Source organism: Carettochelys insculpta, chromosome 21, assembly GCF_033958435.1.
Source record: "Carettochelys insculpta isolate YL-2023 chromosome 21, ASM3395843v1, whole genome shotgun sequence".
Taxonomy (NCBI): domain Eukaryota; kingdom Metazoa; phylum Chordata; order Testudines; family Carettochelyidae; genus Carettochelys; species Carettochelys insculpta.
Window position 1 is genome coordinate 7,306,482 of NC_134157.1, and position 22,807 is coordinate 7,329,288.

The following is a 22,807-nucleotide window of genomic DNA, read 5'->3' on the forward strand; positions in this document are numbered from 1 at the left end:
CAATTGCTTTTGTTGTGTTTATCTCAGAACGCCAGGGGAGTGGAGATTATTTCAAGGGCCTCAGATCCTCCCAGTGCATCTGGGCAGGGAGCTCAGAGCCCTCTGCAGCCCACAGTCAGAGCTCAGCCTTTCACAAGAGTAAATGCTGCAACCACTAAATCCTAGTCAAACAGCTTACACGAAAGTGGCATGATATGAGACAGAGAAGATGAGAAACCAAGGAACCAGGCCTAAGGTCCTGAGCATGGAATCCTTTATTTCCATGGCAATTTTCCACTGGCTTTAGCGGGCATTGGCTCAGCCACTCAGTTTTCACTCAATCAAAATTCCCATTAAAATCAATAGATATGCAGCAGCTAACACCACAGCTGAATTTGGCCCAGTATGTTCAGAGACAACATTTCTTCACGTCAGATTGTAAACAAACCATATGACACGGACAGGTAAACAAAACAGATCTAGACCATGCCCAACATGGTGTTCACATGGGATAAGGGCCTCACTGGTAGAACCCAGATAACTCATGTTAAAGTCCAGGTGCTGGTTGCTGAAGTTTGCAGCATCAAACTAAAATGAGGATATTTCATGGTGTAAAGGATGAGGCTTTAAATCAACTGGACCTTTTTGTCCTTATCACCTAGGCAGTCTTGAAAATCTCAGATGACATGTAATCTGCGTATTTATTAGCCACTGCTAGTTCTCAGTTCTGCACAGTACACTAGTAAATGCATAGGTTCTACCTTGTAAAGAAATATGACATCTTAGTTAAGACATAACATGTTAGTGTAGATGTTAACACTATGCACAGATGCGAATGGTACAGTACTCAGGTTTTGCATGTGAATGATGGGAGGTGTAGTTAAGTAAATATTAAGTTAGTAAGGTTTTGCCACACACCAAGTTTATGGCCAGAATTTTACTTTTCAGCTTAACTGTGGGGGCTATATTTGCAGTTCGTGAAATATTGCATATTTTCTATACTTAGCTGGTTAAACTCACCTTTTCACAAGCCTTTTTATTTTAGAGTGGCTACCTATCTAGCTGGTGCCTTCACCAGGCAAAGGAAAACAGTTTTACAAAGGAATACTGGCAAAACAAACGTGGATGTGATATGCTGCTCATTTAGAGACAAGGAGGAGCACAGGGGCTTGGCAGGAGGAGTTTTATCAGCGGCTGTAGTGCTGCGAGGATGAGATCATTGCATTATAACACACCACAGATTCTATGCATGCTCATCTGTTCATTGACTCTTGTTACAATCATAAAGGGCTGTGTGTGAATGACAGAGGAACGGGGGGAGGTGTGTGCGAGGGTGCATGTGGAAGCGGGAAGAGGAGAGTGAGCAGATGAGAAAGGAGTTGGAGTGCGTGTGTGCAGAGGGGACAAGAAAGGACACACATTTTTTGCCTGTGTAAAAGGAGATGGTTATAAGGGGGCACGTGAGTGTGAAATTCTGTCTGGTGCATCAGACTAACACAAAGCCCTCTTCCCTCCTTCAGGCATGCCTGGGGCTGCACCCGGGCCCATCTCTTAGCAATCCTGTAGAAGTGTCTGCACATCTCCAGCATGCTGCAGAATCAGCCTCTGTGCCAGCTTTGTGCAAGTCAAACTGGTGGGGGGGCGGGGGGGCTGTGGATTGGTGGTTAGCTGGATCCTGCTCTCCCAGCACCTTTGTCGGAGGGAGGTGTGTGATCTTGGCGTTCCGTACTCCCTGTGTTGCACCTACGCAGCTCCCTCTGCATCTGGGCTCTCTGTGGGGTGTGTGAATTTCACCCAGGGAGAATCTCTGTTACTTAATTTGTGACAGCCCCTTAGGAAGCACACACATTGGTTTTATTTTCTGATCATCTTGGCACCGCCCCAAAGTAGGAGATGCAATCACAATAAAGGCTGACTAAAGAGTGGTGGAATTGGACTGCATAGAACCAGCTGGGGAAGGTTGTTTTATTTTCGGCTTTGTTTAAGATGTCTATTTTTCATAGCTGTCAAGAGTCTAAATCAATTGTAGTTTTGCACAAAAGACAGTTACCTCACCCAGACAATCTATGTTCCAGCACTTAGATCTGGACTACAGAGCATATTTCATATTTTTATTAAATACATATTGGATTTATGGAAGAGAGAGGGCGAGAGAAAAGAAAGATTTAAAATGAATTCTCACAGACCAAGAGTGGGGCAGGAGGGGCTATTAAAACAGGAAATTATTATTATTACTTTTACTGTGAGTCAACCTAACTTGTCAATTAAAGGCTTTCTAGTGCTCTAGTGAGATCTCCCTCCAGTCAATAAATTCTGTCAATAAACCATAGAAGCTGAATTTAAGCTGGTTTGTTAAGATACACTGTTGACAATCAGAGAAGTGAAAAGACAACTAATGAAACTACAAATGAATGCCACCCCCCCTGTGTCCAGGAGGAGACGCTCTAATGATTTTTTTATAACTGAGCAGAGGAATACAAGGGGTTCACCCATTCTCTGCTTCTCTCTCTCCACATTTGCAAAGACAGGAGCTTTTTTGAGAAATCAGCGCTATTTCAATCCCATTTTACCTCTGCAAGAGGTCTTATAAGAGTAGTGGCATAGTCTCATAAGGACAATCCAGGCTACTTCAGTCTGAGGCTGTCAGAGTCATGGTAGGGATTGAGTTAGTGAAGGAGAACCCAGAGCTCCGCTGGACACAGCTGGTCCTGGAAGAAGTTACAGAAGGAGCACTGGCTTTCAGGAAGACACTGTATTTTGGCAGTCTTAGCTTCAGCCAAGAGGACTTGCTGCAGTGAATGCGGTAGGAATGTAGACTGAGGCATTCACGTTTGTCCACTCCAGTCCCAGGCCCTCTCAGCAGGAATAACTGTGGAGGAGTGTCATCTCTTGGGGGGAACTCTCTTTTGATATTTAAATGCTAGTGTCCTCATTTAGTATGAATAGCCCTGATGAATGCTGCATGAAATGCTGGCTGCCTGTGGGGGAGTATCCACCTTCAACCACATTTCTTAAATAGGGAAGGTAGTAACCTTTTTTTTTTTTGGCCTGTCCCTCTGAATGTAGAGGAGACTCTCTGACCACCCCACAGCCACCAGTGAGGCTATCCTTGCTCGGCCCAGGTCACATGCAGAATGTTATAGACTAAGGAATGCACACACTGTGCTCTTTCTGTATCTCTTATGGAGCCTTTTATATTTGCCATTTCTTCATTGTTGTGCTTAAGCTGAAGAAGGTCTGGCTCACATGACATCAGAGTTGATCCAAAGGGCCACCTCCAAAACTCTGTCAAATCTGAACTGGACTTTATTCTAGGTCCAGAAAAGTCTGGTTGACAGTACTTATTTCCTCCCCTGTTGTTCATTTGCATTTACTCTGAATTTGGTGGTTCCAAGTGATACTGGATTTAGGAAGCTTTGGAAAACATGGGATCAACTTTGTTCTCAGGAGAGCTCCTGTCCAGTTTTGCTGTCCCTCAGGGAAGTTGGTGTAATTCAGATTAGCCTAGTCAGACTTTTAGGTGCTTAAGGCTACGTCTACACATGAAGCCTACATCGAAATAGGCTATTTCGAAGAATAACGTCTACACATCCTCCAGGGCTGGCAACGTCGATGTTCAACTTCAACGTTGCGCAGCACCACATCGAAATAGGCGCTGCGAGGGAACGTCTACACGCCAAAGTAGCACACATCGAAATAAGGGTGCCAGGCACAGCTGCAGACAGGGTCACAGGGCGGACTGAACAGCAAGCCGCTCCCTTAACGGGCCCCTCCCAGACACAGTTGTACTAAACAACACAAGATACAGAGAGCCGACAACTGGTTGCAGACCCTGTGCCTGCAGCATGGATCCCCAGCTGCCGCAGCAGCAGCCAGAAGCCCTGGGCTAAGGGCTGCTGCACACAGTGACCATAGAGCCCCGCAGGGGCTGGAGAGAGAGCATCTCTCAACCCCCCAGCTGATGGCTGCCATGGAGGACCCGGCAATTTCGACGTTGCAGGACGCAGATCGTCTGCACGGTCCCTACTTCGACGTTGAACGTCGAAGTAGGGCGCTATTCCGATCCCCTCATGAGGTTAGGGACTTCGATGTCTCGCCGCCTAACGTCGAAGTTAACTTCGAAATAGCGCTCGACGCGTGTAGCCACGACGGGCACTATTTCAAAGTTAGTGCCGCTACTTCGAAGTAGCGTGCACGTGTAGACACAGCTTAAGTGAGCTGTCCCTCTGACTCTTTTTGGCTCATCCATCACTTCATGAGGAGTACAGCTACTCTGGCACTGTAAGTATCCAGGTAGTGACTCCTCTGCTGAGTTGTAACAGAGAGAAAGAGAGTTGTGTGACTTCCCAGGGCTACTAAAGCTATAGTCAGCAACCTTAGCTAAGAAATACACAAACCAAGCTGCAGAGTAGCAAACTCTCTCCAGTTCCACTCAACTGAATATTACAAACATGGGGGATTTCACAGGTTTCTTCTATGCAAACTAACATAGAAAAACAACAAATCTACAATGCAGTTTAAGAGGAAAATTAACTGCACACAATCTAGGTAATGGGCTAAGGTTAATAATGTAATGGGCAAAGGTTAATAATTCAGTGCTGTCCAGCATTCTTCCCTTGCCCTCCCCACAACCTCCTTTGCAAAGTACTCCCATGCGGCTGATACCCTGTAAAGTAGCTTCACTTAAAAGGTGAAATATTTGCAGCTTGACATCATCTAGAAATCCCATAATATGCTTTGGCTTTATAATCTAATATTTTCCTGGTTCTGAGCCAGGAGCTGGGAATCATGGAATTTTTTTCCCCTTGACTCTATACGACTATTAGTGGAATGATAAGAAATCAGAACTGCGCTTAATGCATAATTGTCTTCCCTTCCTGCTCCCCATGAGAAAACTTTATCAAGATGCGGCATCTTTAAGACTGACCTAGATGCATCAAGGCTTCCTTGTCCCATGGCCAGGTTGCCACTCCAGCCAGCTCTTCCTCGGAAGAATTAGCGAAGAAGATGTTGAGGTGTGTGGATCCATCGAGTTTGAGAATGTTCTTTAGTTCGTTGACATCTAAGTATGCCCTGAAACAGATACAGAAATGATCACTAGCAGCACTATCAGCATCAGCAGAGTCCTGGGATGCTGAAAATCAGGTAAAGGTCATTATGAATCCATGAACACCAGGCAGTTGAAACATTTAAAAATCCCATAGTGTCTACTCAGTTCTGAGCTGCTGTAGTGAACTAGACAACATTATTGTGAAAATATATTTATTGTTCAAGCCAACTACAGGTTGACTATCTCTGGTCTATCTAGTAACAGGCTCTCTTGTCCGGCAACATGCACAGTTCAGCTTGATTTTGGTTAGCCACATGTCCACTTCTCATAGGCATGGCCCAGTTTCCAGCAGTCCCATAACACTTGTTTACAGCCACCAGTCCTGTGCTGTTATTTAGCTCTAATTTACCCCAAAGTGTCCTCTTAGAGCCCAGTGAGCAGTGGACGTGTTGGTAATACTGCTGCATAATATTGACATCACATGGTTTGGCAAATTCTCTCACTTGGCACTGGTCAGGTCCCGAGAGTGCAGGACTAGAGAGGTTCATCCTGTAGTCACACTCAACTGGCCAAACAGGAACATGTGGCCAGAGGACAGCATGTTGAACTTCACAGTAAATAACCTTACCCCATACCCTAAATATGGCATAATAATTTGCATTTATACAGTGCCTTTCATCAGGAAATCTCAATTCACCTAACTATTCATCAATGAAGGCCCACGCCCCCTAAGGTAAACAAGCAGAATTGTCTACCTTCCTGACATAGGTGCAGGAATCTTTTATATTATTCTGATGGCTTGTGAATCCAGTTAGGTAAAGAGTTGTCTTATATACATGCTCTAAATTTGTTATTGCTACATATACTCCTGCTTCCATAACACAACAGCAAGGTGTCTCATACCCTCACACTAGTAGCAGATGTTGAGATTATTACTAACACCAGGTCCTGGTGTTACTCTTTTAGCCCAAGTACTAGCAGAGTCTAAGGGCTAATCTATATTTACCAGACAATTGACCACAGTGCCATTGATCTTCCAGAGCTCAATTTTGCAGTGTGTTAAGATGCAGAAAAATCGATCTCTCTGGGCTGAGCTGTTGACCCTGTACTCTACACTATTGCATGGAGTAAGGAACATCAGCACAAGCCTAAAGAGCCCTGGACTACACTAGGGCAGAAAGTCGATTCTGATACGTCGATTCTAACTGTGCTAATAACATAGCTAGAATTGCGTATCAGAAATCAACTTTTTACCCTAGTGTAGATCTACTCTAAGCCTGAAGACCCTGGTCAGGGTATGTTGCCATATTCAGAAGGAAACTAGAGCCAAGGAGAAGGAAGTAAATAAAACAAGGTTAGATTTGGTTTATTAAAAACTGCAAAGAAGTAAAACCATGCAACATTTGACAAATAGAGAATGATAAAGTCAGCCGGGAAATGCAATTCAGCAGCAAGCTCCTGGGAGGGCAGTTGTATAAGAATTTAGAAAATGAGAAAACTGGGAAGAAAAATTGATCTACCTCATGGTGCTGTCCAAAGAGGTAGCTATGTGATATCTGCTTCTTGCTTGTCTATATGTCATGGCTAGGGTGATCATCTGTCCCCTTTTGGCCAGGACAGCCTCGAATTTGAGGCTCCAGGAAAGCATCCTGAATTATTTTAACAAAAGGGCTAATTGCCCCGTATTCACGCCCACTGCTGAGCTGCCCTTCCCCCACATCAGTGCAGGAGCAGCTTCTGGCTGGAGAGCATGTGGAGAATATGTACTCAATGGCTACATGTACAGGCAGCAGCAGGAGAGGGAGCCAGCAGGCGCTGTCCGATAATTAACGTAGTGTATGTTGGTGCATGGAGGTAATGGGTCCTGGTTCCCCCGGCAGCTATCCCTCCAGCCAGAAAGACCAACACCCCCACCCAAGGCACAGCTCCCACAGCTTGGGAAGGCAGGAGCCACACCAGCTGTTGGACTGCAGTCCCATTCCCACCTCCCTGCAGCTGGTGGAAAGTGGGTAGCACCAGTGGGGCTGCCTCCCCATTCCGAGCTCCCCACAGCTCAGGAAAGGCAGGAGCTGCAGCACCAGTGGGGCTGCTGCCCCGTTCCTGGCTCCTCACAGCTTGGGGAAAGCCAGGAGTTTCACCAGTGGGTTTGCAGCCCTTCTCCTGGCTCCCTGTGGGTGGCAGCCCCATTCCCAGTGCCCGGAGTCTGGGGCAGCCCAGGAGGTCCCCCACAAGGCACCAGCCCCATTACTGACACCTGGTGGCATGGGTCGTCTGGTGAGCCCCCGCTCTCACTTGTGCAGTGCAACCATCCCTGCAACTGGCGAGCTCCCTCATGGGGTAGCAGTCCTGTTCTGGTCCCCCAGGGAGCTGCACTCTCCTGGCAGCCACAGCCGAGGAGCCATCCCCTCCTGCCTGGGTGTCCCATATTTGGCCTTGGGAAATATGGTTTCCCTAGTCATGGGAGAATGGAATATCCACACGTGGCTGAGTGTGGGGGGTTTGAAGACTCATACGTGTTTGGGTGGAGAGGGGAGCTGAATTGTTACAGGAGCATTCTCCTCTTCCTCTCTATTCACATAAGCCCTGAACCATCAGGTCTACAAGGATTTAGCAGACAGCAAGGTGAGAACTGTTTTACATGGTGTCATTCCCACTGAATCAGCATCTACTCCCTTCTATCTACCTTCTTGGGGAAGCAGCTGGCCTAGTAACGATTGGCAACAACACTTCTGGGGGAGATGTGCTCCATGAGACAATTAGGACTGTGTCATGGTGTAAAATTCCCAGGCCTGTTTCAGATTCCCCCAAGACCTGTGGGATTTCCTCATGAATCCTGGGATATCTGAAGGTTGGCAGGAGCACACAACTTTAAGGAGACAAACCCAGTCTTCTAAACTCAATGCCTTTTCTCAGTATCTTTATTCTCCCTTGGGGTATTCCAAGAAAGGTATGATATGGCATTGTCTGGGCAGAGGCATGGCTATGTTGCTAAAGAATTATCCTATCCAGCCCATTAAGTTCTTGTTGTACCCATAATACTCTAACCCAGTGGAGTGCAGCTGTACGGGGGTGAAGGCAGGGTGATGAAATCAGGCAGTGTTCTAACAGAACAGAAACAAACAAAAAAAATCGAGTGAAAAGTTGATGTTGAAAGTGGTGTTTTTGGCACGAAGCCACAAACCTGCTTTCCTCTCTTGATGCCTCATTAGCAAAGCAGCCAGTACCTCATGGGAAAATACTGAGGGTATCAGATACTGTACATTCAGACTCAACAAATGCACTGCACCAAAATAAATCTATAAGAAATGAGCTAGTTTCACGGCACTCAAAGGAAGCAAGGAGTCAAAAATGCAAGCCTTAATCTGGATATACAATTTCCATGTTTACACATGCGACCTCCTATTCTACTTCTTAATGCACCCTTCTCAGCTTGAGGAATAAGCTCAGATACAGGAGGTTAGTCATAACTCCCTGCTGACAACTTAGCTGAAACAGTTATCACTTGTTCTTTTCTTTCCCCTTTTCCTATATACAGAGGAAGATGAGCTAGATTATCTGCTCTACTGTTCACTCATGGTGTTAAGAGGGTGATAATATTTATGTGCCTCAGTTTCTCCATTGGTAACAATGGAAGCTGGGATTTTTCAAAGGTGCATAATAGAATTATGTACCTAAACCCCACTGAGAATCAAAGGAAGTTATGTTCCTTTTCTTGGGCTACTTCAACAAATTTCTTACCCGGCTTTGTAAAGTGCTTTCCTCAGAGGACAGCAGAAGTGTACGTACAAAAAAGCCTGATGACTAGAACACAATGACACATGGATTTTGTTTCCTGAGCATTCCCTCTCACTCAGTCCTTACAGGCATCATTATAGGGTAACAACATCATTGCCACACCAACCACCTGCATTGTGACAGAGGAGAAGGGACCATATGAAGTGAGAGAAGATGAACTCACAACAGTACCCCATTTCTTTGAAAGTGTCCCTGGAAATGTAAAACAGATCAGTCTTTGAAGTGTCCATGTTCTTGAGGTGCTTAGTATCCACAGCAATTTTGATCTCACTTGTGCTACTAGTGCAACTCATGAGTAGCCATCTGTCTCCCAAGTCAACGGGGGAGGGATCTCATCTGAATTCAGAATCAGACTATTCATGGGGACTTTCGGGATATGACCCTGGCACAACTGCTTCATATTTTTAGAAGTTCTGCTCAGTTTGTGGAGTCACAGATAAGGCTAGAATGGAAAACTGTGATCATCTAGTTGGAACTGCTGCATCATGCAGGCCAGAAGACTTCCCTGAATCAATTTCCTTTTTGAACAAGAGCCTCTCCTTTAGGAAAAAAAAAATAAGCATCCAATTGATTCAAAAACATCCCAGTGGTGGAAAATCCACCCAAAAACTTGGTAAATCATCCTAATGGTTAATTACCCTTGCTATTAAAAATTTGCCCCTTATTTTGAATCTGAATTTATCGAGCTTCAACTTCCAATCATTGGACCTTTTTGTACCTTTAGCTGCTGGACTGGCGAGCCCATTATAAAATATTTTGGTTCCCATTAAAGTACTTAGACAATGTGTGGAAGGCACCCCTGAACTTTCTCTTCTACGGAGCAAATAGTTTGAGCTCCTTAAGTCTGTCGCTAGAAGTTATATTATCCAACCACTAATAATCCAACATACTTCTCAAATTATGGATCCCTGACCTGGACACAGTTTTCCAGCAGTAGTCGCACCAATGCCAAACACAGAGGTAATATAACCTCTCTACTCCTATTTGATATTCCCCTGTTCATACAGCCAAGGATTGTATTAGCCGTTTCGGCCAGAGCATCACACTAGGCCCTGGTGTTCAGCTGATTACCTATCATAGCAAAAGATATGATTTCCTTAAAGGCCTCCCAAGAGTAATATTACTTTCCTTCCCCTTTCCTAGTTTTTTTTGTTCTCTGGCCTCACTTCACATCCTCCTGTTATTAGCCACTGTGCTGGGAAATATTAAATGTTGATTAACATCACTGGTCCCATTTATCAGATGGGATAACCCAAGGTGCGTCACTATGTTGAAGCTGGCATTCTCTGACATCATTGCATGACGACCACCTTCTGACAAAAATAATTACCATTCAACCCCCAGGAAGTGGGACTGAAGCCTGAGCCTGCCTAAGCCCCCGCTCTGTGTGTGGGGAATGGGGGTCAAAGGGCTTTAGTCCCAGACAGAGGGGCCTATAACCTGAGCCCTGATGCCTAATGCTGTCAACTGAGCAGTTGGGCTTGGGCTACAGCCCCAAGCCCCAGAGGTCTCAGCCAACCCTGGCTACCCCATTAAAATGGGGTTGCAATGCACTTTGGGGTACCCACCCACAGATTGTGAACTGCTGAGTTGGAGTTTAGAACTCCAGTTGGTAACATCTTGTTCCATGCTCAGTCTACTGGAACAAAATTGTTCCAGTTTTAAAGACCAATATGGTCAGGGAACATTGATAATAAAGCTCAATTTATTAGGGCTTAGGCCTGGCCAAAACTCAAGAATTCCATTTCATGAATAATTTTGAGTTTTCACATTTGGTTTTGTTCTCATGCAGAACAAAACTGGGGCCTTTAAAAAAAAACAACCAAAAAACCGCCAAAAAACCTGTGATAAGCAATAGTCCAAGGACCAGGACATTTGTCAGAGCCATTGGAGAACTGGCCATCAGAGAAGTAGGCTCAAGTCCTTTCTCCATATCAGACGGAAAACCCCTCTCTAGTTTAGCTAAACTTTTTGTAGGGTAACTTTCTTCCCTGACCTTTCTCTTACAGCAGAAATTTTATACTGAACCTGAGAAACCTTCTCAAAGAATGTTTTGTCAAAACCAATACATTTCGGCAAAAACTTTTCGTTTTGAAAAAGTAGTATTTTCTTCTGAAAAAATGTTTTGTTGAAAAGTTCCTGACCTATGCTAGTAGGGAGTGGAATACTTCAGCAGGATGACTGCTCCCTGATGTCCCTCTTTCCATACAAGTGTACATGTGGCTCTCATGAACTCCACAAACTTGCATCCAGCAAGCAGGGTTCCTTGCATACTTTGCAAGGCTTCCATTCCCAGAAGGGCAGAAAGAACTGGGGGAGCTGGCTCTGCACCAAGATCTTTCTGTCCTTCCCTGGAGGAGACCCCAATGGAAAACAGACTCACATTTCCGCAATAGTTTCCTTGCCACTCACTCAAGTCACCACCTCCACAATGGCTCTAGTTCGGGTGTCCCCAGGCCCCTGCTGACTCACTGCTCTTTGGGGACACCAGTAGAGGGGCTTTGTTTCCATCCATGTAGTGTTTATCTTCAAATCAATGTCCTGTGATGTGGCTGAAGTTCTGAAGGACAGGCCAGCGCTGTGACCCTTTACACACTTCTCATCTCTCCACTGTTCTCAGCTCATCTCTCACAAACACACAGCCCGCTCCCTCCCACCCACCCCGCTCTGACCCCTGAGCCTGCTCTGCAAATATTTGCCCAACAATCAAATTCTATATGTTAATCTATTGCCAGAGGAGCCTTTATTTTGCTGAAACATCTCTGCTGTGCACTGTTCAGCCTGGCATGCCCGTGTGTGTGCCGTCGTGCAGATTTGCACATCTGTGTAAGTATGAGTGTGTGTCACATCGCATGAGGGAGTGTCTGCACAGGACCAAGGTTAGGAGGGCCTGTCTGTGAACGAGAGAGAACAGGGGAGCAGAATTGTGGGAGTGTGAGAAAGTGTATATAGGTGAGTGTGCGTGTCAGCGTGTGAGACATTGAGCAAGAGAAAGAGTGTGTGTTTATGAGTGAGAGAATACTGCTGCTCATGGTGGAAGCAGACAGAAGGCAAGGCCTATGTGAAGGCCTCCCCTCCTAACCTCCGGCCCTGCCACTCTACCTTAGAGCATTCCACAGTTGCATACTCAGGGTATGTCTACACTTACTGGGTGATTGACCCATTCAGGGTCGATCTCCCAGAGTTCGATTTCACGTGCCTGGTAAAGATATGTGACATCAATCTTTCTGGCGTCGGCGGCAGTTGACCCCCATAATCCTGCTCTTGCGAGGGGTACAGGAGGTCGATGGGAGTGTTCCTCCCTCAGTGAGGATGGACCTTACAGTCACCTGCAGACACATCAATTCTACCTATGCAATTGCTGTAAATAGAATTGCACATCTGTATTCAACAATACGGTCTAGTGTGGACCAAGCCTCATTCTCCTATAGGTGCAAAGAAATTAAGCTGTCACCTTCTTGCTCATAGCTACCCTTTTGCCTATTGCATTCAGAAGCATTCACCAGCTATATCCCATTCCCATTGCCCCCCAGGACAACCTCTCTCTTGCATATAGAATACGTTTTCAACTTCTTGGGTGGTTTGTAAATGGCATATTACCAAAGCTAGTCCATCTGCCCAGAGCTGAGTGCGTCAGTTCTTTCTCCCCCACATGCTAACATTCTGCATGGAGCACATAGCACACACATACATATGCTCTGAATGTCAGCCGATCGGGACAAGGGCTGTCTAACCTAATGGTCCAATGGGGTGCCAGGAACCAAAGACTTGGGTCAGAACTGGAGTAAACAGGCAGAACAAGGAACAGGCACAGAGATGGGCATAAGCACTGTCAACAAGCAGACCCCAGCAGCTTGTCTGGTGGCATAGCCAATGAGGCAGTCTGCTGCAGGCTGCCTGGAGCCTAGCTGCGCTGCAGGTCCTGACTCTGAACAGTACTGGCCATAATAGGTGAGTGTAACTGTGGTGTGTTTTGAAAATGTGTGTGTGACTCTCCCCTGCCACATATACATTGTGATCTTTTGCATGAAAACAGGACTGAGCTCGGGGCTGTGTTCAGGCCAGCCTCTCAAGCATATGCATATCTTCCCTCACATACTCCAAACATGCCTGCCCACACACACACACAAGTTTGGGAATGTGGATAGATGCAGGGTGATCAGAGCCTATGTATGTGTGTGTGAGGTGCTTTGTGCAAAGTTTTAGAGTGTGGGGGAAAGACCAAGAGAAAACAGGGTGTAGGAATCTATTCCGTCCTTTCTAATGATCTTCCATCCATATTCCTCATCACTCCATGAGTACGTCCACAGGCCCTCAGATTAACTCCTTTGCAGGTCTTATCCAGGCACTGTTGGCAGCCCCTGCAGTTACTAGGTCAGTTTTAAGTTATTGCGCTGGACTGAGTTGACTTTCCCCCGGACAGTTGCTGCTTCTTTGCTATCAGTCCAGAATATCTGATTCAGTGCAAACTGTGAGCCTCACTTACTCTTCTCAAGGTTATGTGGGTCCAATGATAGAGGACGTAACGCCTGTCCCATGGGCCCATGCCAAAGCGAACCAAGGAACCCGGCCTCTGCAGCAGTGCCAAACACGCATTTCAAAGACATGAGTGCAGCCTTGGAAAGGGATCAAAGCTTTCCCAACTGTCATTAGAAATACTCCTTTCTGCATCTCTCTGCGAGTGCCAGCAACGTATTTCATAAATTCATTGGCTCGAGATAGAACCTCCAATATAAACCTGAATGGGGGGAACTGTCAGGGCAAGTCTGTGTGGAAAACAAAACACAACACAACACAACAAGGCATATGTAACCCCTGTAATGGAAAAAAACCTGTGATGCCTTGAGTGTGCCTCGCTCAAAAAAACACGATGAAATCATTAGTACATTAGTAAAAGGTCTCCCCTACTTGAATCTGTTTTACACATAGAAATGTACAGGCGGCTTATGACCACTGGGGACACTGAATCATATTGGATTGCGTGCGTATTCCCACCCGAATGTTTGAGCAGGCTTGTTTGTCTAAGGCATAAGTTTTATGCTATAGAGCAGAGAGCGCTCCAGAGTCGCACTGCACAACAGGTTCCTGCATCTTCAGAAGATTCCATAGCACACCCAACAGTACTTTTGCTGTACAATAGCTCCACCCCTATTCAGCAGGCTTGTTAGCTCACCCAGAAGTACATCTCTTATGCAAAAGCTTCATCCCCGATCAGGCATGCACATCATCTTCCATCCTGGGTGACCCATCCATTCCCCTCTCCCATTTCCTGTCTATTGGGACTCTGGTTTCTAGGGAGAATGCCCTGTTCCCATCTGTAAGGCCAGTCCTCTGGACAGCAGACATAGTGCCTACCACTGATCCATATCCCTGATATAGCTGGCCCTGTTTCCTGCACAGTGTGATTGTGGCACAGCCATCCGGGCTAGACCCAGCAGGGGCTAGATCCATTCAGAGCTAACCTGTGTGGATGGAGTCAAAGTACATTATAACTGGGCCTAAGAGCATTCATTTCCTTCAGGCAGATCTCTGAAACAGAACACGGTGTTTTACCCTAATGATTTCCCAGCTTGATCCTATTCATATGAGCTGGGCTGTGAAATGTGGTGATGTCTGTAATGTAAGTGGAGCCTTCCAGCTCTCACAGTCAGGAAATGTTTCCTGACAATCATCTTCATGTTTTCCTTCACTTATTTTGCTTTTAATGCTAAAAGACGAGTGTCACTTTGCAGCAAGAAAGCAAATGGCTGAAAAACAAAATAGCCACAGGTCACCCCAGAAAACAGGAGCAAAGTCTTCCCACTCCCCTGTCTTCTGAGTCCAATCTCTAACTGCCTGCTCTCATTGCCAGGTTTCAAGGGAAAGCTACTTACTCTCACCCCACCATCTCTAGTTATCACTCTATCTTCCCCTGCAGTGGAGAGGACAGTCAATTCCCAACCTCCAAAAGAGCAACTCTTCCTTCCCTGTAGATGAGTTCAGCCTTTCACAGGGAAGAGGGCACTTGTAAAGGATAAGGACAGCCCACCACTGAATCAGTTGCATAAGATGGCTTGGATCTGACACTGACACATTTTGTGTGAACTGGATGTTGATTAAAGGAATTGGGGCTGCTCATGTTCCTCGTGAGATGAAGCTGATGAATCTCACTCACAATCTATAACTTATAGGCAAGAACACTCCCTGGTATTTTAGTCTTGGGGCCTGTTTTGGACAGTGGCTTCCAGGATGCCAAAGCCTGCTGCAATCTGGTATGTGAACCCAGTGTCTGCTAGGGGCTAAAGAATAGCTATCAAAGTGGTTTTCACATATTACCCAAACCATAATTTGAACACACATCTGCAGGGGTAAATGACCATTGGAGTAATCGCATATAGACATTAAAATGCCAGACATGATCAACACTGATCACTCCAGGCCAAATCTTGGTGCTATTGCATGATCAGATTCCTGACTTCAGTGGAACCAGCATTTGGCCCTCATATCGGGGCCAGCCTTAGGCAAACATGGAATACAGCTGTGTAGTAGGGGCACCACTAAAGCTGGGGCACCAGCTGCACATGCAACTCTGACTGGTGGAATCCAACCTGAGACCTCGGAAGCTTAATGCATGAGTCTCCACCACATGAATTAAAATCCAACTGGCTGTTAGCTAAGGCTGTAGAGCAGACTCATTATTTTCTCTGTTTGGGGTCTTAGTGGGGTCTTAGTGCTACTGCATGGGACAGTTCATCCCACCCAGGTGGTGATACCCCTTTGGAATGCGGAGGTGCTACAGCACCGGCCTCGTTCCTGTGTCTGTATCTTCTTGCCCTGCTCCAGCCCCCTCCCTCGTAGCCCTGAGTACAGCATCCATCTCATGGAGCAGCAACTCTTTTCTTTGCCTCTCCCCCCCAACATAGGGCACCATAAACTGTAAGGATGGCCCTGTCTTACCTAGGGCCATTTGGCAAACAGCCATGCAGCATATTGGCCTTGGAATTATATTGCATCTTTAGTTTCCTTGCAGTTTCTCAGCTGTAGGTGGCCAGGAACCGATTTCTTTTTCGCACAGTGTCTGCATACCCGACTGTCGCAGAGCAGCACCTTTCACTTCTCTACACTGCAGATGTGTGGGTAAGCGTATGTGACAGTTTGGTTTTATTTTTGTCCTCAGTTCTCTTTCCAAGCTTTTTCATTCCTCCACCACAATCATGCTTTAAACCGTAATGAGTCTCTCTGACATGCTGATGGCTCTCTTCACTATTCTTGTTCATCCATTAGATCCTTACCGGGTGTACAGAAATCTCCTAGCTTTTGTCTTTACACTGTATTGCTTTTGGAGATGCAGTAGTAGGATGCTACAGTCAAAAGAGGACATTCTGATCTTCTGTCACCACTAAGAATTATATTAACTAATCTATTCTATTTATCAGCCGACAGAGCCTTCCAAACGACAAGAATTCTCTCGGCTTTTACTTTCTTGTATTTCAAAGTGCAGTGTTATGTGCATATTAAAAATCTGCACACAAAGGTTACTTTCTATGAAGATGTATAGTCTCGGCGTGTTTCAAGTGAAGTTTTGTTTGACCTTACTTACTATAAAGATACATTTCTGATAGTAAACTCTGTTTTTTTGTAATTTAAGACAGAGTTCAATAAATAGTCTGGAGTAGGAAACATGTCTCATCTATGTTTAAGGCAGCATAAATCTGTGGCACTGGTCGTGTGTTAAATAGTAAATCCTGGTGATGATGATGATAATTAATACAGACTAAAGCTTTCAGAGATGTTTGGGTGGTTTGAACGAGGCAGACATTTGGGGTATGGTGTAACCAAAATGTTGCAAGAACAGCAAAGTATTTGATTCCAATTTGAATTTGGCTCACTGCCTTTATGCAAGTACAAATCCAAACCTGAAATGGAAGTTCTGGAAGCAACCAAAACAGGAGACAACTGGCTTCAATCTACAAAAAATGAGTTCCAAGTATTGTCCCACTCACAACTTTGAATCTGTTTAGGAATTTTGGTTTCTTTAATGCAGCAAAATGTCCTCAACAGTTCCTAGAGCTGCTCTTCTGTCTGAAGAACAGAGAAAAAAACATTTGGAGAGGATAAAATAAATTAAAGGACTCCAAGGAGATGACGTAAAGTGATGTAAACAACTGGATGGAAACCTGAATGTTTATGAGAGGTGTCTGTATTTTTTTCTGCTGATACTAGGATACCATACTACATAATAAACTTTCTACAAACTGAGTTTATTCTAAGTGCATATTGGCTTTTCTTAAGGTTCTAGTGTTTCAAGTTTGTCATCGTTTAGACCATCATCAAAATGCCCAATAGCAATTGCAGCAGTGTTGTAAAATTTGGGTCTAGATACAAATTTGGCTCCTAGATTGTATATAACAGAATTGGGGTGCCACAAACATGGGAGAAGACAGTCCCTGAGCCAAGGAGTTTACAATCTAAATAAATACACAGCTGAACTATCTAATATTTTGAATACATTTGGATTGGATTTTGCTTTGACTCGCTATTGGGACCAAAGCCAGAGTCAGTCCCGGGAATTTCTGCAAAGTTTGGATGGATTTAAATAAACTCATCTTCATAGAAAAAATAGTAGAGTATTTAAAAAAAAAAAGCTTTTCTACTAGATTTTTGGGCCCATTTACGGAACTGAATAAACTAAGCATATTCCGATATTGCTACAAGAAATTATTCTCTATTATATTCCTATAGTCTGAAGTATTGCTCTAGAATTGCTCTAGAATTGCAATCGCTTTCATCCATGTTCTACTCTGCTGGACTTCATAGGGCTCTCTAATACTAAATGCAACTATATTTTACACAAATTGCCAACATCTATTTAACTGTTTGAACCACAATAATTAAGCTGGTTAGTTCAAAATCTAGCACTGAGTACAAGTTTTGAGGGCTATACCAACTTTTATTTTTCTTTTGGTTAATATTGGTTTGTACTCTGGGCCAATTTCTGTTCTCATGTGCATTGGTGTAAATCCAGATTAACACCATTGGCTGTAATGTAGTTATGCTAGTGTAAATCTATCATAAGTGGGAACAGAATCTGAGCTTACTTTTGAGTTCAGACTCAAAGCCTTACCTGAAATGACCACTGTTTGTCGAAACTCTGGGCAATGAAACTCACTTTTGTAAAGATGGAGGAAGGTGTGCTCAAATCTTAGCTCAGGTTCTCTTGAAAGGCTCAACCATCCTCAGCAAATCCTTTCACAAAGGTGGGCTGAGATTCTTCTGCAGGCATGGGGAACAGAAGAGGCTCAGGAAGAAATGGCACAAAAATTATCTAATATATTTCAAAAGTCAAAGTTTTGGTCTGAACTTTAGGCAGAAGTTTGCACTGGCTGTTAATAGATCCAAAATAATTCACATACTCCAACAGATGTGCTGTTAGCCTCAGAGGGGACTCCACCTATGGGTTTACATAGGGTTGAGCTGCTGAGGAACACAAATGTGTTATCTCAGTAGCCTCCTCCTATGCCTGGTTTACTACTAGCCGTGGTACTAACCTTTGAGCTCACTCTTGCAGTGAGAGTGGAGGGTGCTCAGCAGGTTGAAAAACTGGAGCCATCATCAACTTGTGAAGCTCTTTGCTAGAAGATGTTGTCAGAGTGAGGACTGTTATATGGCTAAAAAAAGAACTAGATACCTTCATGGAGAATAGATCCATCTATAGCTATACACCAGGATTGGCAGGGATGGTGTCATTGTCTTCTGTTTGGTAGAGGCTGGGAATGGGCAACAGGGGTTGAATCACTTGATAATTATATAACAGAGAGGTAGCCCTGTTAGTCTGTACTCCAACAAAACAAAGCAGCAGAAATGTAGCGCTTTAATGATTAACAAACTGATTTATTTGGTGATGAGGTTTAAGCTCATCACCGAATAAATCAGTTTGTTAGTCTTTAAAGTGCTACATTCCTACTGCTTTGTTTTGATAATTATAACTTCTCTCCATTCCTTATGAACCACCTGGCTTTGACTTCTGTAAAAAAAAAAGAAGCAAAGAGCATACTGATCTAGATGATCACTAGTCTGACCCAATATGGCTGTTCTTATATTTGTAATCAATAATTTAGCCAACCAATTGAGAATGATGCTAACTAACTATAACAAACTATAATTTTTTTGGACAGTCCACTTTTGGGAGGGGAAAGGAGGCTTTGGGGTGAAGGCAAGATGGTGCAGTTTTGACAAGTTGAATTATGCTCTTTCTACACTACGTCCTTTTTAGACCTAATGTAGAATTCATGTAAAGTAAATTGCAAGAACACATTTTCAAAGAGCAAATGCATTATGGGTAATAAATTCCACCATACTCTATCATCAGCAACAGAGATTTATCTGTTGAAATTGTCGCTTTTGTTTTCTTTTATTCCTATTTTCTTTCTTTTCAAGACTGAGGCCAAGTGACCCATGAGAAATATACAGTAATTTGCCAGTTATCCATCCCTCATCTCCATCTGATATTCACTCTGCCCTCGTTACCCTGATGTTTTCCCAAACTCTATATGCTGAACCATTGTAACATGGAGAAAAGTCAAATAAAAGTAAAAATAAATAAATAAAAGAGGTAGTATAAAGATATTTTGCACAAACCAGCTCTGTCAAACAGACTGTCCTTGCTGCTTCTCCAAAGCCCTTTAGCCTCTAAGGAGTCTCATTCATATATTCAAGAATTTAAAAAAAATCAGTATATGTATGTTTTAAGTAACTCCGGCAAAGCACCAATTTTATTGTTTTGCACTTCTGTAGCACCTTGCATCTGAGTCTCTGAATGCTTCACAAACATTGAGTGAAATTCACTTGGCTCAAGGTCACTGTGCCATTTAAGCTTTATTTAGAGGGCTTTAGTGGGACCTAAAAGGTGCAGATGCCATAAGCTAGGTGACGTCTGCAATGGAATAACATCATAACAGCTTAAGCCTCACCACCACCTGCTTTGAAGTAGGTAAACAGAATCATTATCCCTATTATGCATAAGGGGAAACTGAGGTGCAAATATAAAATGACTTGGTCAGAGTCACTCAAGCTACATCCTAACTAGCTCCTTCCTTGCAGAAGGGGCATGGTAATGAGGGAGTTTGGAATATGTTAATGAGGCATTTCCATGAATATGCAGCACCTCATTAGCATAATGGGACCATGTGTGATCCTAAAGTGCTGCTTTCGGAATGCACACTACCCAGGTAGATGGGGGCCTTCCAAAAGGATGCCCCTGGACATTGAAAGCCCCTTTTTCCTAAAACCATATAGGAAGAAGGGGGCTTTCGAAGTCCAAGGGGTCCTTTCGAAAGGTCCCTGTCCACACAGGCGATGTGCACTTTGAAAGTGGCACTTTTGAAACAAGCGCAGCTGTCATTATGCTAATGAGGCACTGCATATTCATGGCAGTTCCTCATTAGCATCTACTGAAGTGGCTCATTAGCATGCCCCTTCTGAAAGGCAGAGGATAGTGTAGCCACAGCCTTACAGAATCAGAACTCTGCTTCCAATGAAAGAGTGGCAACTGTTCTAAGAATATTTGACAGCTCTGTACCACCAGTTATCCAAAGACCTTCCAAGATAAAAGCAGGCTGATAATAACTGTACAGCACATTGCACAACAGTTAGCCACGGGAGAAACTCTTTTGGCCTAGGAAACCAGAAGAGAAACTTACTCTTCAGGGGAGCAGTGATCGATGTCTGTACAGTCCTTTCCATGATCCAGGCTAGAACGGAGGCATCTAGGTGGACACTAGACAGCAAAGGCTGTGTTCCTCAGACTCAGAGTCAGAAAGCAAGAAAGAACAACAGATTCAGGTTGTATTTGTTCTTGGAAAGCTCTACAGAATCCTCTGTTGTAGAGAGAGGGGATTGATCCCCATGGCTAGGTTGCCTCCCACTTTTCATTATCAGTTTTAGTTACAGCCAACATTTATCTATGCTTCTGAGTTAAAACTCCTAGTCACAGCATACACTTGGCAACCTTCAACTACAATGAGGTGGGTGGAGCCACTGGGTGGATACCAGAGTCCCTAAAAGGAACCGTGAGGAAAAGATTCAGTGTTCTTCCCCTCTTTGTCACACACTGACAAAGAAGCTATCACACCCAGCTCCCCCATTCTATGCCCAAACCGCTCCACACTCCCATGAAGAGGGACACAGAGGTTCTAGCCTGCTGTCACCATTCTTTGACACCCTGACAGTCAGAGAACAGGGGAGGGCCTGTGTCTCCAAGCTACACTGCAGCTGGCCACTACACAATAGTATGGCTATAGGTCTACTCAGTCTCTCTCCCTGCCTGGGTCAACATACTTGAGCTAGTAGATCTTGCACTAGTATTCCAAAAATAGTTGTGTGGGCAGTGTTCTGGGGCTGTGACTTGGATCAGAGATTGGTCCTCCCTCTCCAGATGTTACAGTCTGAGCTGTCACTTCAGAGCACTGTCTACCCTGCATTTTTAGAGAACTAATGTGAGCCCCTGTAGCCCAAGCCTGTTGCCCTAGGCTGGGAGGCTCTCTGGCATGTACTCCGTAGACCCAGAAAGGGAGTAAGAGGCTCCTTGCCCACTGGCCCCCATCTCTTCTGCCCTCTCACCCACCCTCAGAGCATTGGGTTATCTATGCCTATCAGAGAGGACCTAATAAGATCTTCCATGACAGACCCGCTCACAGTGTTCTCTGTAAGCTGAGTGCTTGGGTGGCCACTCAGGAGATAGTCAGGTGCTACCCAGCTGATTAGCAGAGTGCTCACAGCCACCCATAGAGGGCAGCATGTCTTTCAGTTTGTGATGCACATCTGAACATGCATCGGTGCACATAACAAAATTTATTCTGAAAAAAGAAAATAGAGGGAATATTGCCCACTTGGTCAATGGCTTTGTGCTCTTACTTCTTCAGTTCAGGTGACCCTACTGAGATTTGCAGCTGGGAGGTCCTGGGAGCCTGGGTGTTCCATACCTGATGCTTAATCTTTTAAATCTTCCCTCTGGTCTCTAACCTAATTAGTGTTCACTAGTAAAAATCAAAAAGAAGAGAAAACATGCTCAGGGTCTCTGCTCCTCTCATCTCATTTTTGATGGTAATCCCTGCTGAATATTTACAGAGACCTCCTGCACATAAAATCCATGCAACAAAATGAAACACACATTTGCTGCTGGAAAAAAGAAAGGCTTGGAGCTGGGCCCACAACAGCAATAAAACCCCACTTATATGTTCATGAAGGAGCTAGGCTTGTTACAAATACCTCTATAGTTGATGGCCCAAAATAACCAGTGCAGCTCTGTCTCTTTCAAAAGAACACTTTTACTTTACGTATCCTACTTCTCTTCTGTCTTTGTTTTAACAACACAATGGATTCTCAAACCCTGTTTTTTAATCTTTCTGGTAGAATTCTGAATTATGTTGATAACTTTTTAACAGGCAGGATCATCAGTGGTTTATGCTTAGGTTAAGCTCATCTTTCCTCAGTTCCGAGGAAGAGCTGAAAATCTGATTTCATGGATGGTAAGACTGAATTCTATTCTAATTTTGTATTTGGAGCCAATTGGCATAAGAAGGTGAAAGGACACCAAGGCTATGTCTACACTAGCCAAGAAGATTGACCCACTTACGGTCTATCTTCTGGGATTCGATTTCGTGCATCTGTAGGGATGGCAAAATCGACTTCTCAGGGGTTGCAGTAAACCTCTGTATGCCTTGTAAGATGTGAGGAGTAAGGGAGGTCTATGATAGAAACTCTCTTGTTGATCTTCTTCAGTAAGAACATCCAGGTAAGTCGAGTACAGATACGTCGATTCTAGCTATGCAATTGCCATCAACTTACTTTGTCCTGTGCAGACATAGCCCGAGAGGATCATTTGCACATAATTCAAAGAGAGAAGCCTTAATTCAAAGGGGTTAAGGAGAGTTAGTACTGACCCAATGTTGCCAACCCTGAATGTTCAAAAATCACAAGATGAAAAACATCATAATAAAATACTCA

The 22,807-nt window shown here is 44.4% G+C and overlaps 1 protein-coding gene across 1 annotated transcript in view; it reads right to left on the reverse strand.

The window, feature by feature from the left end:
* PAPPA (pappalysin 1) overlaps positions 1 to 22,807 on the reverse strand; it is a 248,149-nt gene that overhangs the window by 168,512 nt on the left and 56,830 nt on the right. Inside the window, exon 3 of the mRNA XM_075015238.1 lies at positions 4,907 to 5,052. Within this exon, the coding sequence (XP_074871339.1) occupies positions 4,907 to 5,052 (146 nt within the window). The remainder of the gene's footprint in view (positions 1 to 4,906; positions 5,053 to 22,807) is intronic.